Raw genomic sequence first — 15192 nt, forward strand, 5'->3', positions numbered from 1 at the left:
GTCAACAGACTGGGGTTCTAATCCCAGCTCTGATTCTTATGAGCCATATATTTTGGAAATGATAATTGACATCTCAGCCTGTTTCCTACTTTGCCTATATAATTGCTTTTTCTTATTTCCCTCAAAGTCATAATAAGTATTCAATGGAGACTATACTGTGAGTTTAGCATTGCTCCTAGTGATAACTGTTCTTTCACCTTGGATATTTATGCTACAGAAATGGAATTTTTAAACACTGAAATAAACTCTTAGGTCTAGGACTTTTTGCTCATTTTTATTTAAAGTCCTCCAAAAGATTAAAAGTCTTGGCCCTAGAATATTACAATTATATGAATATCAATTACCAATGTAAACAGTGATAAGTAGCTCTACATCAGTTATTAGTCAAGTAGTGGAAAGCAGTGATTCAAATTCCATTTTTGTATATGTGTTATTTCATAATTGCAAGCTGGGGCTTATTTGTTAATATTATTTTAATTTTTAATTTTTAATTTTTTTTCTATTTTGCATTTTGTAAATGTACACACATGTAGTTTTCAGATTTATTCACATCATATAATAAGAAGCCCTACTGAGATCATTCATATGGGCCAGAATCACATTTCACCATTTAGTAGCTTCATATTCTTGGCCAAACAACTTCAGCTCTCTGAGTTTCAGTTTCTTCATTCTGTAAATCATGTCTATTAAATGAATTCAATTAGATAAATAAATGTAAGTCTGGAGCTCCATAAATGGCAACTACTGTGATTATTAATACGCTTTCTGCTATAGATTTTATTGGGACTGAATTTTTAAGCTTCCTGAGAACAGCATTATTTCATTTGTCTTTGTATGCAGAGCCTCATGCTTGGTAAGTAGTATTTATAAATTCAGAAATATCAGTCAGACAGAAATGAACACCTATCTTATAATTTGTAATCATGCTTCTACTGAGTTTTCTTATAGGAGGCTTAATATGAAAATGAAATATTATTTAATACACTTATATTTAGTAGAATCATACTGATATTCTCTTTTTTCTCAGTTTATATTTTAAAAGAAAGGGCTGGAATTGGACATATTTTCCTCAATTAGACAAAACAACAATACTTCAAAAGTAAAGAAAAGTTGAAAGCTAAATGACACTGTTTCTAAAGCATTCACTAAAGGTGTAGCAGACTAGGGAAAAATCATCATCTATTTCTCATTGCCTTAAATATCAAGGAACGCACTGAAGAGAGACACAAGCCACACGGCAGGCAGAGTTGTGAGTGGGTGTGGGGAGAGCCCAGAGAGGCAGAACGTTTAAAATATCTTTTTGCTTTGTTGATGCTGAAGACTGTGTGTGTGTGTCTGTGTGTGCGTGAGGTTATCTGTGTGTATCTCTGTAGCAGTGTGTGAAGGGTTCAACTTCTCCCAGTTCTTGCTTCTCCCAGCCGTGAGTTAAATCCTTCATGGGGAATGGGAGAGAGGCGTTTTTAAATATTGGGACCAATTTAAGTGTAGCAAACATAGAAACTATGATGCAAATAGGAAAATTTGAAGGAAGTTAGATTTAATTGTTAATTCGGCTCCACTGAGTAAAAAGAATGCTGTAACAGAAAGTCATTGCAATCCGAAAATGCTTAGTTCCTAGAACATAGCAGACGATCAGTAATCTCTGAATCTGTAATCATTCAAACAGCAACTAGACTGAGATTCACCTGCAGTCTGGAATCCATGGAGTGATGGTGTGGGGTGGGGGGTGAGCTTCATGCTTACAATTATTATAGAAACAATGTAGCAGGGACAGGTTTTAACATATTCATACAATAAACATCATAAACATTAATTATGCTAAAATATGACTAAAAAATTCCTAATAGTTAACGCAGGGTAAGGGCTTAAAATTTCAAAATACTTCTGAAGTTATATTTCAAAATATGTTAAAGCAAAAAACTAAACACTTAATCAAACTTTTAGAGTTGGGAGGTTTTCAGAGGTTAATTAATTCGATCACACGGTAAGAGATTCCATTTTAATGAGCTCTCATTGCTTCACCACAGGAATATATCGTACTTTCCTCACAAAACATGAAAGGAGTCTGTCATGTGAGGTCACTGACACTCGCGGTCTTTGGTGCACTGCGCCCGTGTTTTCCTTACATGGGAGGTCTGCTCTGCAGCCATATCGTGGAGGTAGTGGGACTTGGAAACTGAGTACCTAGGCACAACACATTGATCCTCAAGTTGTTCCGTCACCCTGAACAAGCCACGGTATGTCTGTTGCCTTGTCAGTAAATAAGAAAATGCCCACCTTAATGTCCTCATATGGTGGTTGTGAAGATTCCATAAAACACTATTAGGGCCAGGCCTTTTGGAAAAGCATGCAAAAATATGACACACATATATAGAAAGCATAGTAAAATGGACAATAAGAAAGCCAAGCCTCTCTTTGACCACAGGCTGCCTGACCGCTTTTCCAAAAACAAATAACGTTAACAGTTTTTTTGTGTTTTCTTCCAGAAGTATTCCAAGTATCTGGGGGTGCTTTTGCTCAAACAGGCTTGCTGTGTAAGCACCGTACCGTATCTCGTTACTGCCTTAGTCACATAGCCTAGAGCTCTGTCCCCATCAGCACATACAGATGAGCACCTCTTTCTTTTGTAAAATCAGTTTCATGGTATTCCGTGGAAGGGCTATGCCAAAATTCCTTAGGGAGTCCCCACTTGTGGACATTTTCAGTTTCTTGAGAGTCATTTGCTTCTACAGATTGTGATGCCATAAACATCTCTGTATGTAAATCAAGACTTTTGTAGCTCTGATTTTTTTTTTTTTTTTTTGTGGAGACAGATTCTCACTCTGTTGCCCAGGCTAGAGTGCCGTGGCGTCAGCCTAGCTCACAGCAACCTCAAACTTCTGGGCTCAAGCAATCCTACCGCCTCAGCCTCCCAAGTAGCTGGGACTACAGGCATGCGCCATCATCCCTGGCTAATTTTTTTATATATATTTTTAGTTGTTCAGCTAATTTCTTTCTACTTTTTTTTTTAGTAGAGATGGGGTCTCGCTCTTGCTCAGGCTGGTCTCGAACTCCTGAGCTCAAATGATCCACCTGCCTTGGCCTCCTAGAGTGCTAGGATTACAGGCGTGAGCCACCGCACCCGGCCTGTAGCTGATTTTTAAAAATACTGAGAAGACTTGTCACACTATTACTCTCTCCTTTATTGAATTCTGTGTAAGGCTGGCATATCTTGGACTCTAGACACAAAGTTTTAATGTTGACCATGTGCTTTTAATAAGATCATCTCTAGTAGAACACAGTGCTGTAGCAGGACCCTGATAACAGAGTTGTACTTTCACATACAAAACAAGAGCAAAGAATTAAGCAGCAAAACGTCCATTTTCACTGTTTTTAAAAAACAATAACAACAAACATTTGCAGAGGGCTCTCTAGTTCAGTGGGCATCTCACACATTATCTTTTTAATGTCCCTCATTTAGTGCCTAATAGCATCACAAGTTCATAAAATCTTAGAACTATTAATAGCAAGGATGTTAAAGTTGTTCTATTCTAATCACTTTTTCCAAATACAAATAATTTCTGAGACTATTTTAATATATCACAAACGGTGATCATAAATTGCATCAAAGGGAAAACTAAGCTTACATCACAGGAAGTCATGCCCTAACTGACAGACAGTGTTGTCAGAAAGCAGACAGAGTAGTTGATTAAATGGATCGGAATCCTGGACGAACCTGTAGGAGCTGGTGAACTCATAATCTAGAATCGCATTTGTTGTCACCACGCCGCTGAGCGCGTCAATCTGCAATGCCTCGTCTTGATTGCCAGAAACAATGGAATACTCGATTAGGCCGTTCAACCCGCTATCCAGGTCAGTAGCAAAAACCTGTGAGGAATCGACTCTTCTGTTAGATAAGATTTATTCTGCTAGATGGGTTAAGCCTGTTTTGCAGAGAAATGAATTATGAAAGCATCACAGATTGTCAAACACATTTTAAAGACAACGATGAAAAGAATCAAACAGCCAAAGCTGACATTTAACTTTACAATAAAGTGGAAGGTAGGGAAGGAAACTTTCTGCATACTCATCCAAAGGATGTCCAAATAACTTTCAAGAAGAATGGCACATGTTTTTGAGCTACAGTTTTATGCAATAGGAGGAATTACTTGAAAAGGATCTAATTTGCTTGAATGGAAGACTTCCAGTGAGGTATATGGATTCACGCTAGCACCAGGAAAGGATAGAAATGTTATAGAAAATCTCCAAAGAGTGAATAACTTTTTGTATTTGCTCTTTATTTCCTACTTAAAGTATTATTAATAAAATAGGCCAGGTGTGGATTTTTTATATTGTATTTAAAGTTTCATTTTAAAGGGGTCTTTAAATAAACAAAACAAAGCCTAGAATTAGTGCTAAAAAATTTAGATCCTGATGATGTATTTAATGGGTTGTCAAAGTAGTGGTTGAGAATAAAACAAAAGTTTTGCATCATTTTTTGTCATTCTGCATTAAATTTTAACATTAAACCAATGATGTTAGTGAGTTCAAGATCTTAAGAACAAGATGACAGATTTATTTATTTAATTTTTTACTTTTTATATCATCTATGCCCCTCAGCCTTTGCAGCATCACAGGAGGCTGGGGATCTCCTAACACCTAGCTTCCTAACTACTAAGAATCAATTCTATGGTGAAGGGAAACGCAAAAATGCAAATATCATTCTCCTGTGAAGCCTCACACTTGTCCTCTAGGGATAGTTTGCATCTTGCTCCCCTATTCTCGTGACACTAAATGCATGCTTCTATTATAACATTAATTATATGACATTTAAGTATATTTAAGTACTTAGATTCCATACTTCCCCACCAAATTGTATGCACTTCTAAGGCTAGTCATTTTTTGTGCCCCTATAGAGTCCCTACTAGTGCTTAGCAGAGTCCCCAGAGAAAGCAGGGGGGGTGGCAACTGAGCACTGAATGAACAGAGAGCAAAAAAAGTACATACAGAAACTCAAATTTCCTTCCATCTAAGGTTTCATCCAACCCATCAAACATGTACATGCCTTGGAACATTTAAATTTTAATTGCTGTGTTGGACATAGGCCTTAGATATTTTGATATACATTGATAGATAACGATTCTCTCATAGAGAGAGAGAGAGAGGGAGATGTATTTCTGTTACCTGTATGACGTGAGCATTGTGGAACTGGCCCTCTGACACCGATGCTTGGTAAACACGTTGCTCAAAGCGTGGTGGATTATCATTCACATCCTGGATCAAGACTGCTACTTTGCTGTAGGCTCTATGCCTGCCACTGTCAGCTAAAACTATGAGTTGTACCTCATTTCTGACTTCAAAATCGAGAAACTTGGGTTCTTTCACAGTGAGCTGTCCTATTTTTGTTTTCAAGGAGAAAAAAAAAAGAAAGTGATGTTGTAGTTATTTTTTTAAAGTCCCAAATCACCTTTGACTCATATGCTCACATGGTCACCTGTCTCTCCAAGCCTCCCATGGGCTGGACTCCCTTCCCCACCAACTGGGGCCATTGTGAAAAAAGTTGAGATCTCACAGATATTTGCAGCGTTCAAACATGCAGAGGGAAAGAAACTGTGAAATATCTGGAATCCAGGAGCTATCTTTTAAGTCATCCTTCTCTCTCCATATCTAGCCCATCACCAAGTCTGGAAAGTCTGCCTTGCAAACATCTCTTGAATCCACCTCTCGCATCCCCGCTGCTGCCCCCCTCCTCCAAGCCACCGGCATTTCCCACTTTGTAACTGGTTTCCCCCAGTCCAGTCTCTACTCTGAATTAAATAAAAGACAACGCTGTCATCGCCCCACATAAAACTCTCCAATGGCCATAACATGTATCTGTTCCTTGAAAGCACATTTAAGAGTCATCATGCATGTTTCCGCTTGCCTGGAATGGCCCCCACATCTATCCTTCCTCAGGGATCTTTCCGGACCACCCACACTTGTACCATCACTGTGTCAGCCCCTGACAGACTCTCCCAAAGCACCTGCATTTCTGGGCAGCTGTATCGTCACTTTGTTCACCTGTTTTGGTCCTTTTATTCCTCTTGGTTTATAAGCGTCACAAGGTGAGGACTCTTGCCTGTCTGGTACACACAATCACATCCCCCTCGTCTAGCCCAGGGTCTGGCCTGCAGAAGGCACTCAGTAATACTTTTACACCCTCGTATAAAAAGCAGAACCAGGTTAGGGAAGCGGAATTTTGGGGGTGATGTCATGCTCTAGTTTCCCTCCCAAATTAAGAAATTTACTCTCTTAATATAATTTCCTTTTCTAGATTTACTGTTTTTTCTCTACTTTACAACAAAATTTATAACTCAATTTATGATTATTATTTACTAGGCTTTAACTGTCGGAAATTCCATAGAACAGAGATTCGCTGAATGAGCACTGACCTGGAGTTAGAGAAAGTTGAAACCCAACATAAATCCCAGATCTAGCTAGTTAATTTAGGTCAATTACCTGGCTCCACCACCTATTAATTTTGTGACCTGGAATAGGCTATTCAGATTACATAAAGCTGAGCCCCCTTTTCTGTAAAATGGGGATATTAACAATGACTTCACAGGGTGCTGTGAGGAGCAAGTGACATAATGCATGTTTGGAGTGTCTTTGTAGTGACATGTAGATTCCATGATGTTCTACCCATGTCTGTCTGCCCCTGCATCATCACGTGTAGATTTAATATCTTTGTGAACTCCACATTTAGAAAGAGAAAATTTAATAGCCATGGATTATTAGAAGTTTGATCTTCTGGTGGAAGAATCTGAACTCTTTCTGGAAATATGGCCTGGAAGCCACAATTCTTACTGTTCTGTGTGAACCGGCTTTCCCAGATAACCAACCTAGTCCAAAAACCTTCAGGCCATCCGGTGCCTACTTGAATTCTAGTGGAGATCATATCCAGTTCTAATACTTCATCTTTGGTATTGAGTGTTTTGGGGGAGATTTTATAACTTATATTCCGTTAAGAAAAAATTAATATGTATGTTCTATATTAAGAACTAGCTATACTACCAAAATTAAAGTTTCATGAACTCATTATCATTTTTGGACATCAGATTTAGTTATCAATTTAGTACTGGAACAAAATTACTTTCACAAACCACAGGCTGTAGCAACCAACAACCCTGATAGAAAATTTAGGGTAGCTCTAACTTTTGGCAGCTAGAGAATCATTAGGAAGCCTTTTGATAGTCTGGTAAAAGAAGAGGGTCATCAGAAACCTCTGTGAAACAAGGTGTGATTCCTGCACCCCCAAATGGCTCAGGGGCCCGAGTCTGAGGTGGGTCCAAAGCTTCCACACGGATCTCTCTGTCCACCAAATAGAGCACAGGGCTGGCTATCATGTTCTGTTACTGTTTGTAAAAGAAAAACACAATAGAAATGTAACACTACATTGCCAATGTCACTTAGTAGAAAGTGTGCCAATTATAGTGCAGATCAAAGTGGATTTTTTAATAAAAGGCTTGTGTTTAGGCTTTGATAATTGGAATTTGGCACTTGGAATGGATCTCCAGTTCTAATGCTTTCCTTGCTTCGTTTTTATTTTTGGCCTAATAACTGGCATATGCTGTGAAAGTTGTGCAAGTAGAAAAGACAATAACCAGTCTGTGGGATGATTCCAGTCTGGCACACCTACGAGATCCACATTTTGCCTTAGATGCTATGTGTGTATTTTTCTCAAAGACATCAAGGATGTACTGTCATCAGAGAGATGAAAGCACTACTGGGCTCTAACAGTATGGGCAGAAAGCCACATTTTCCTTAGAGTAAGAAGCCTCACAAACATCCACGTCATGTTCTTGCTTATGTTATGTTATCATGTTATATAATATAGTATGTTAATGTGCCAGTTATGTAATAACTTGAGAACAAAATAGTAATAATATTTTCCTTCTAATGCATGTGTATGTATGCATAGTCACATATATATAGCTTTTGATTAAGTTATAAAATACAATTCAAAATGAGATTAAGATTCTTCAAATACTATATGCTTGATAACATAACAAGATTATTTTAGTCAATTACATACTGTGTACATGCATCCGTACAAACCCAAAGGAGAATGTGATAAATATTTATGTTATCCAGTAGCTTTTAAACTCTTTCCTATGAAAACTATGTCTTTGAAACAATGAAAAGTTTAATCACTTTTGTTTCGTGTCACTCTAACAAATACTAGAATGAATACTGCTGTTATTTACATGCACAACTTTAGGTAAGCTCTAAAATCTCTGCTGATTTAGTCAGTGAGTAATGTATGTTTTTAATCTGAAGTGGCATGAAATTTAGATATAAAAGTCAACCTTTGGTTTGTGACTATGGAACAGAGGGCAAACTTTGGCAAAAATAGACAGAAAACACAGTTCTCATCAAAGATCTATCTAATCATAACTTATCATAACTAACAAAGTGGTTTTCTCCCATTTTTATTCTTAAGCAGAGTGGCTACAATCTTAGAGATCAATATTATTGATTTATCATAATACCAGTTTCTATTTTAACTGGTCTATGGTTTAAAATACACACATTCAGAAAACTTATGTTAGGTACCTTTAGACACAAGTTTAATGAAAATGTGTCCAAGTAACATGAAAGATGCATTTAACATCATAATTAAAGTTTTAAAAAAGGTCTCTTGACAGTAGCATGATAAACTATATACTTGAACAATCCTCATAATAAAAACAATTAAAATGCTTGATAAATTACATATGCTTATAACATGTACATATACATGTGTGTATTAAAATGCATTATTGAGTTGATACAGTTGTAATGATTCCTCAGAGGGCAAAAAAGAAATAAAAACAGAAATTCTGGGAAGTCAGCAAGCAGTAAAAGCCCATTTTTATTCCAAAGGTTTCTACAGCAACCTTCTACCTTGATATTCATTCCTGACAGTTGCACAGAGTGTGGAAAGTAAGGCAAGAAGAACCCACAATAAGTGAAGGAACTACTAGGAAAAACCATCATAAAGCTGGAAATCCAAAGGCTATGTATATTCCAAAAGAGTGATCAGTACTGAAAGAAAAAAGAAGCAAATTAAAACTGAAATGGAAGCAGAACCAGCAGTGTGGACATTCCTGAAATTTGCTGAAGTGTTTAGAATGACACAGATATTAAAGGATAAAATGATGGAATACAGTCCTCAGATGGAACACCCTTCTGATCACAGAATGATTACAACCTCTGCAGCAACATTCTGATGAGTTAAAGAGTCAGCAACTTCCGATTACAGTGTTCTTTCAAAAGGTTTTGGCCAAAAAACTATCAAAGATCCCCAACCACTGATGTTGTCTCTTCCTGACATCCAACCATCGAAATCATCCAGAATGATCCAAAATCTCCCAAAGCAGATGATCCTCCTTCATCTGCTACACAGAAACTTGACCTTTTTTTTTTTTTTTGATGTCAGTGTTGGTTGGAAAAAAGAAAAAAAATCTCTTCTGAGAATTTATTAGTTTAACCCTGGATTTGTGGTAGCCACACTATCATTCATATATATATATGTATATATATATATATATATACACACACACATATATATATGTACACACACACACACACATACATATATTTTAAACTCTTAGGAATTAAACGTAAACTGGTTTCTCCATAATGATGTCTGCAGGTAAACTGCAGAAAATAAAGCAAATACTCTAGATACTCTCTAAAGGGCACAAATTCAACCCAGGCTTCAAAAAAATCCTCAAAGAAAACGTTTCAAGGACAATGGGCAACTCATAGTCTACAAACACAAAAATCACAGAGAAACAGGTCACCATAAATGGCAGCGAGCAAATCCACAGACAGCAGACAGCAAAGCTTCAAAGACTTAAGATGCTAGAATTATTGGGCATAGAATTATTATTAATATCTATGTTTAAATATATAAAAAAGAACATGGAAATACGAGCAAGGAACAAGAGATTTCTTTTTTTTTAAAATACAAAGAAAAGTTGAAAAAGAACCCAAGAGAACTTCTGGAAATGAAAAATACTGTTTCATTTCTGAAGAGAAAGACAAAAGGAAGAAAAATAAGAAAAAGAGATGTAGGAGAGTGTCCTATGCCCAATATTCGTCTAATTGGATTCCATAGAAAGATACAAATAAATGGCATTTAGATAAACAGCTGACTTCTGAATACAAAAATGGGAAGCCAGAAGACAGTAGAATAATACCTTAATATGACGAAAGAAAATAACTGTGAATCCAGACTTGCAAACCAGCAAAAACATATTTTATAAACAAGGATTAAATAAACACATTTTTTAGATAACCAAAACCTGAGAGAGTTTATACACAAACCCTCACTAAAGGAGATACTTAAGGCAGAAAGAAAATGATACTAGAGGGAAGTCTGAGATGTAAGGAAGAACAGTTAGCAAAGATATCAGCAAAGATGCAGCTAAGTCAATTGAAAAACACTAATAATGCCTAATTTGAAAGAACTAAAATTATCATCAGCAGAAGCATGTATATTGAAAAAGGAGTATTTGGAGATAAAGAATTGCATGTCTGTTGTATTATTCACGAACAGGATATTGATTAATGCTGGACTTTAGACATATGTGTTAAAATAGCTAGGCTAACCACTAAAAGAAGAGAAATAGTTATATAACTTCCAACAAACACAGGAGAAAATGGTTATTTTCAGATAATGATGGTATATGTCAAATGTAAAGAAAAATGTTGGAATGACTAAGTTTACAAGTTTGCTAGATACAAAATCAAAAGACAAAAGTCAGTTTCAAGGATATGAACCATTACTGTCAGAAAAAGGATAAAGAACTTAGGCCAAATCTAACAAGAGATATGCAAGCCAATAGGTATCTTTCTTTGCTATTCCTCTTTAACATGGAATGGTTTGTGCACTATAAGTCACAGTAAAAACGTTGAACAAAAGAATAAAGTATTAATAATAATTGAAGAGCACACAGCATGATTCTATTATCAGGATTAAATCAAGGTAAAAGTAAATAATATATTGTTTGGAAAAGCAAATACAGTGGGAAAATTATAGTCCCCCAAAAAGTGATCAATACTAAATTGAAGTTACCGATTACCTCTGGGGTGAAAGAAGAGAAACATGAGGTAATGCATATGGTAATTAGCTCAATTTAGCCATTCCACAATGTATGCATAGTTCTAAACAACAACAACAAAATAAAAGGAAGAAAAAAGAGAGAAATAAAAGAGAAGAGGCACACAGAAACTTCCTGAAGTTCTAGTATGGAAGTCCCTCCTTATCTGTGGGGGATACATTCCAAGGCACCCAGAGGATGCCTGAAACCAGGGATAGTACAAAACCCTATGGATAATATATTTTTTTCCTATACATACATACCTATGATAAAGTTTGATTTATAAATTAGGCACCATAGGAGGTCAACAAGACTAATAATAAAATAGAACAATTATAATAATATAATGTAATAACAGTTATGTGAATGTGGTCCCCCTCTCTCTCCAGCTATCTCTCTCTCAAAATATCTTATTGTGCCGTCCTCACCCTTCTTGTGATAATGTGATAAAGTGCCTACATGGTAAGATAAAGTGTGGTGAGTGATGTAAGCATTGTGACATAGCATGAGGTTACCACTGACATGTCATCAAAAGGAGGATCATCTGCTTCAGGTGACCCTGGATCATAGAACCATGCTATTGATGGCTGGGTGTCAGGGGCAGACAATGTTGATGGTTGGAGACCCTCAATAGTGGAAGGTCTTTTGCCAAAACCTTTTGGAGTAACATTGTAACCACAAGTTGCTGTCTCTTTCCTTTTACCTCATCAAAGTGTTGCTATAGAGGTTGTAATCTTTCTGTGATCATATGGTTGACTTTAATGTGGCAATCTGAGGATTATATTCCATAATTTTGTCCTTTAATATCTGTGCAATTCTAAACACTTCAGCAAATTTTAGTAATGTCCATGCTGCTGATTCTGCTTCAATTTCTTTATCTTCCTCTTCCTCTGTAGGTGATGCAACAAGTTCTTCCAATTCCTCATTTGTTAGCACTTTTGGACACTCTTCAATATGTTCTTCCACTTCTTCATCAAGCATGTCAGCAAGTCTTTCTCCACCAACTTGTCTTGTCATATGAATGATTTTCCTAATTTCTCCGTCAATCCCTGGGAAGCCTTTAAAATCATTCATGACTTCACTTCAGAAGTTCTTCCAGCAGGCATTTTCAGTTTCTGGTTTTAATTCATCCATTGCAGCTTTAACAAATGTTATTGCGTCAGCAATAGTGAATGATTTCCAGCATTGCATTATGTCCAGATTATGGTCTGTAGCAATTGTTGATTGAAGAGATCAAATACCAGGTGGGTGTACGTGGCCTCGACAAACCTAATGATGCCCTGGTCAAGGGGCTGATGCAATGAGGTTATATTTGTAGGTCAAAATACATCCTGGACATTTCCATTTGCACAGTAAACAGATTCAGCATGGCCAGGTGCATTGTCTATTATTAATAGGACTTTAAATTCCAACCCTTCCTCTTCCAAGTATTTTTTTACTTCTAGGCTGAAGCATTGATGGAACCAATAAACAAGATGAGTGTCACCCATGCAATATGATCATGTTGCCAGAACATGGGCAGATAATTTTTGTTTTTGTTTCTGAGATCATGTGGGTCTTTGTTCTGTACACTACCCCTGATTCTATCATACACCCTGCAGCACTGCCACACAGCACCGGGGTTAACCTGTCCTTCCATGTTTTATGCTCTGGTGCTTCTTTTAGGCTTTTAAAAATGTAGGTTCTATTGGGCATCTTCTTCCAGAACAGCCTGATTTCATTTCAGTTGAAGACTTGCTTTGGATGCTACCCTTTCTCCTTAACCAACGTCTTTAACTCTGCTGGAAATTTGGCAGCAGCTTCTGTGTCTGCAGATGCAGCCTCTCCAGTAATTTTTATATTTTTCCATCTGAACTTATTTCTGAATCTGTGTAACCTTCTCTTATTCACAGTAAATGACTTGGTGTCACTCTTTTCAGGGGATCTCTGGCTGACATCTTCATATAAGCTCAATGCTTTCTGGCGCAACACATTACCCTCAGTTGGAACACGCTTTCTGTTCACGTCTTCCACCCACAAATTTAATGTCTTTTCCATCTTAACTAAGTCCTTATCCCTTATAGTGGCTGTAATTTTGTATTTTGAGGTGCAACAGCAAAACTAGCACAAATTTCTTTTTCCTTCTTCACAATTTCACAGATAGATTTGTTCTTACCGTAGATCTTAGCAACTTCAACATATGATTTTTTTTCTTTTTCCTTAAGTCAATAAATTTCAACTTTTCACTTAAATGAAACATTTTATGGCCTCTCTTTGGCATGTCTGAATTGCCAGTATCACTACGCTTGCACTTTGGGGCCATTATGAAGTCAAATAAGGATTACTTGAACACAAGCATGGTGATAACCATGACAATTGATTTGATAACCAAGATGGCTACTGAGCAACTAACAGCCTGGTAGCATATACAGTGTGAATCCACGGGACAGAGGGGTGATTCATGTCCCAGGCAGGATGGTGTGAGATTTCATCACGCTACTCAGAATCATGAGCCATTTAAAACTTACTAACTGTTTATTTCTGGAACTTCCCATTTAATATTTTCCGAGCACTGCTGGCCATGGGTTACTGAACCCTCGGAGAGTGAAACCGTGGGGTAAAAGGAGACTACTGTAAAGTGTTATTTCTGAACATGGGTGGCAAGTGTATGGGTTTTTATTTTACTATTGTTCATTAAACAATTTTATGCATTTTCACCTACCATCTTGTAGATATTTCATAATGAAATTTTTAAATGAATTCAACATAATCATGTATTCAAAAAATAAAGAGGTTTCTGTGGATGATCTCTTTGGACTGACCTTCGGCAGATTTTACCTGTATTTTAATGAGAGACTCTAGAAAAACTAAGGTCAGGTCTGGGCCGGGTTGGGAGTGTGGTGGAAGAAGGATTTGGATAGCCTGGGAAAATATGCAAACTGCTACTTTCCTTTCTTCCTAAACAAATCCCCAGAACCCTCAGACACCTGGACTACAAGAAAGTTAAGACTTGGTGATGTTCACGAATGACCCTGTTAACAGCAGGATTCCTGTGCATCCTTTAACCCAACGAGAGGGTGAGGAGATGAAGGCTTCTAGCAGGCTAACAGAAAGGTTGCTGGCCAAAGGCTGTAAGGACCCAAAAGTCCTAACACCACACAGGATGAGAGGGCATTTACCCCAGAAATTACTCCCTCTCAATTCTTCCCATGTGCATGGAGTATAGGTTAAACGAGGCAGTTGTATGGGAATGTAGAAGTTATTAAAAACATTCTCCTTGAGGTTTGACAATGAAGCAGTAGATACGTATCTACTACATAGTTGTTAGTCAAAAAAGTATGTTTCAAATAATCAATTGGTATTCATTTAAAACACAATAATGATCTCATTAAAGCTAAATTTAATACATACTGTATTTGGAAGTAATTTCTTTACCACCACATAGAAACCTTTCCAGCTGTCCTTTTTTGTTGCGTTGTTGACATTCAGTGGCGAATTACAAGAATCCCTGATGAAAATTCCCTAAGGCTAGACGTGTGTGCTTACTTTCAATTCAAACTCACTATCAATGATCTCCGCACTGTTTCTCCAATTTTCCCAAATAGATGGATAACTTGTAAGTAGAAACTAATTTATCTTTAAAAATTTGAAGGGCAAGATAGGTACTGTCTAATTTGGAAGTATTAAGATAGATATCTTAGTGAATATACATAAATAAATAGTTCCTGATTTCCCATAATTTCTCATAGGCTACCACAGAAAACTCTTTCTTATCTTTTAAATTATTTACTCCTAACAATTTCTAATTCTTAAATTTTGCAGGAGTATTTATTACTAGTAACATTAAATGGAGCAGGACATAAAGCTATTAGAGGACAGAGAAGGATTACCTGAGTTAGAGCACAGGGATAAAACACCATCTTCATTTCCACTAAAAATTGAATATTGAATGCTGTCCTGAATTGAGTCAGGAGCAAGAGCTTTTATGGTCACAATAGAAGTACCTGTAAAAATTAGGTAAACAAAAACTTCTTTAGGATTAAGAAAATTTCATGGAAAAACAAGAGCAAATACTGAGTATCAATATTTATTATTTGCCTACTAT

At 36.8% G+C, this 15192-nt stretch overlaps 1 protein-coding gene across 1 annotated transcript in view; it reads right to left on the reverse strand.

Moving 5' to 3' along the window:
• Window positions 1-15192, reverse strand: part of DCHS2 (dachsous cadherin-related 2) — a 195865-nt gene that overhangs the window by 13725 nt on the left and 166948 nt on the right. Inside the window, exons 14-16 of the mRNA XM_069493240.1 lie at window positions 14978-15091; window positions 5164-5375; window positions 3716-3867 (exon numbers count right to left, since the gene is read on the reverse strand). Of these exons, the coding sequence (XP_069349341.1) occupies window positions 3716-3867; window positions 5164-5375; window positions 14978-15091 (478 nt within the window). The remainder of the gene's footprint in view (window positions 1-3715; window positions 3868-5163; window positions 5376-14977; window positions 15092-15192) is intronic.

The sequence above is a fragment of the Eulemur rufifrons genome, chromosome 18 (assembly GCF_041146395.1).
Source record: "Eulemur rufifrons isolate Redbay chromosome 18, OSU_ERuf_1, whole genome shotgun sequence".
In the NCBI taxonomy this organism is placed as follows: domain Eukaryota; kingdom Metazoa; phylum Chordata; class Mammalia; order Primates; family Lemuridae; genus Eulemur; species Eulemur rufifrons.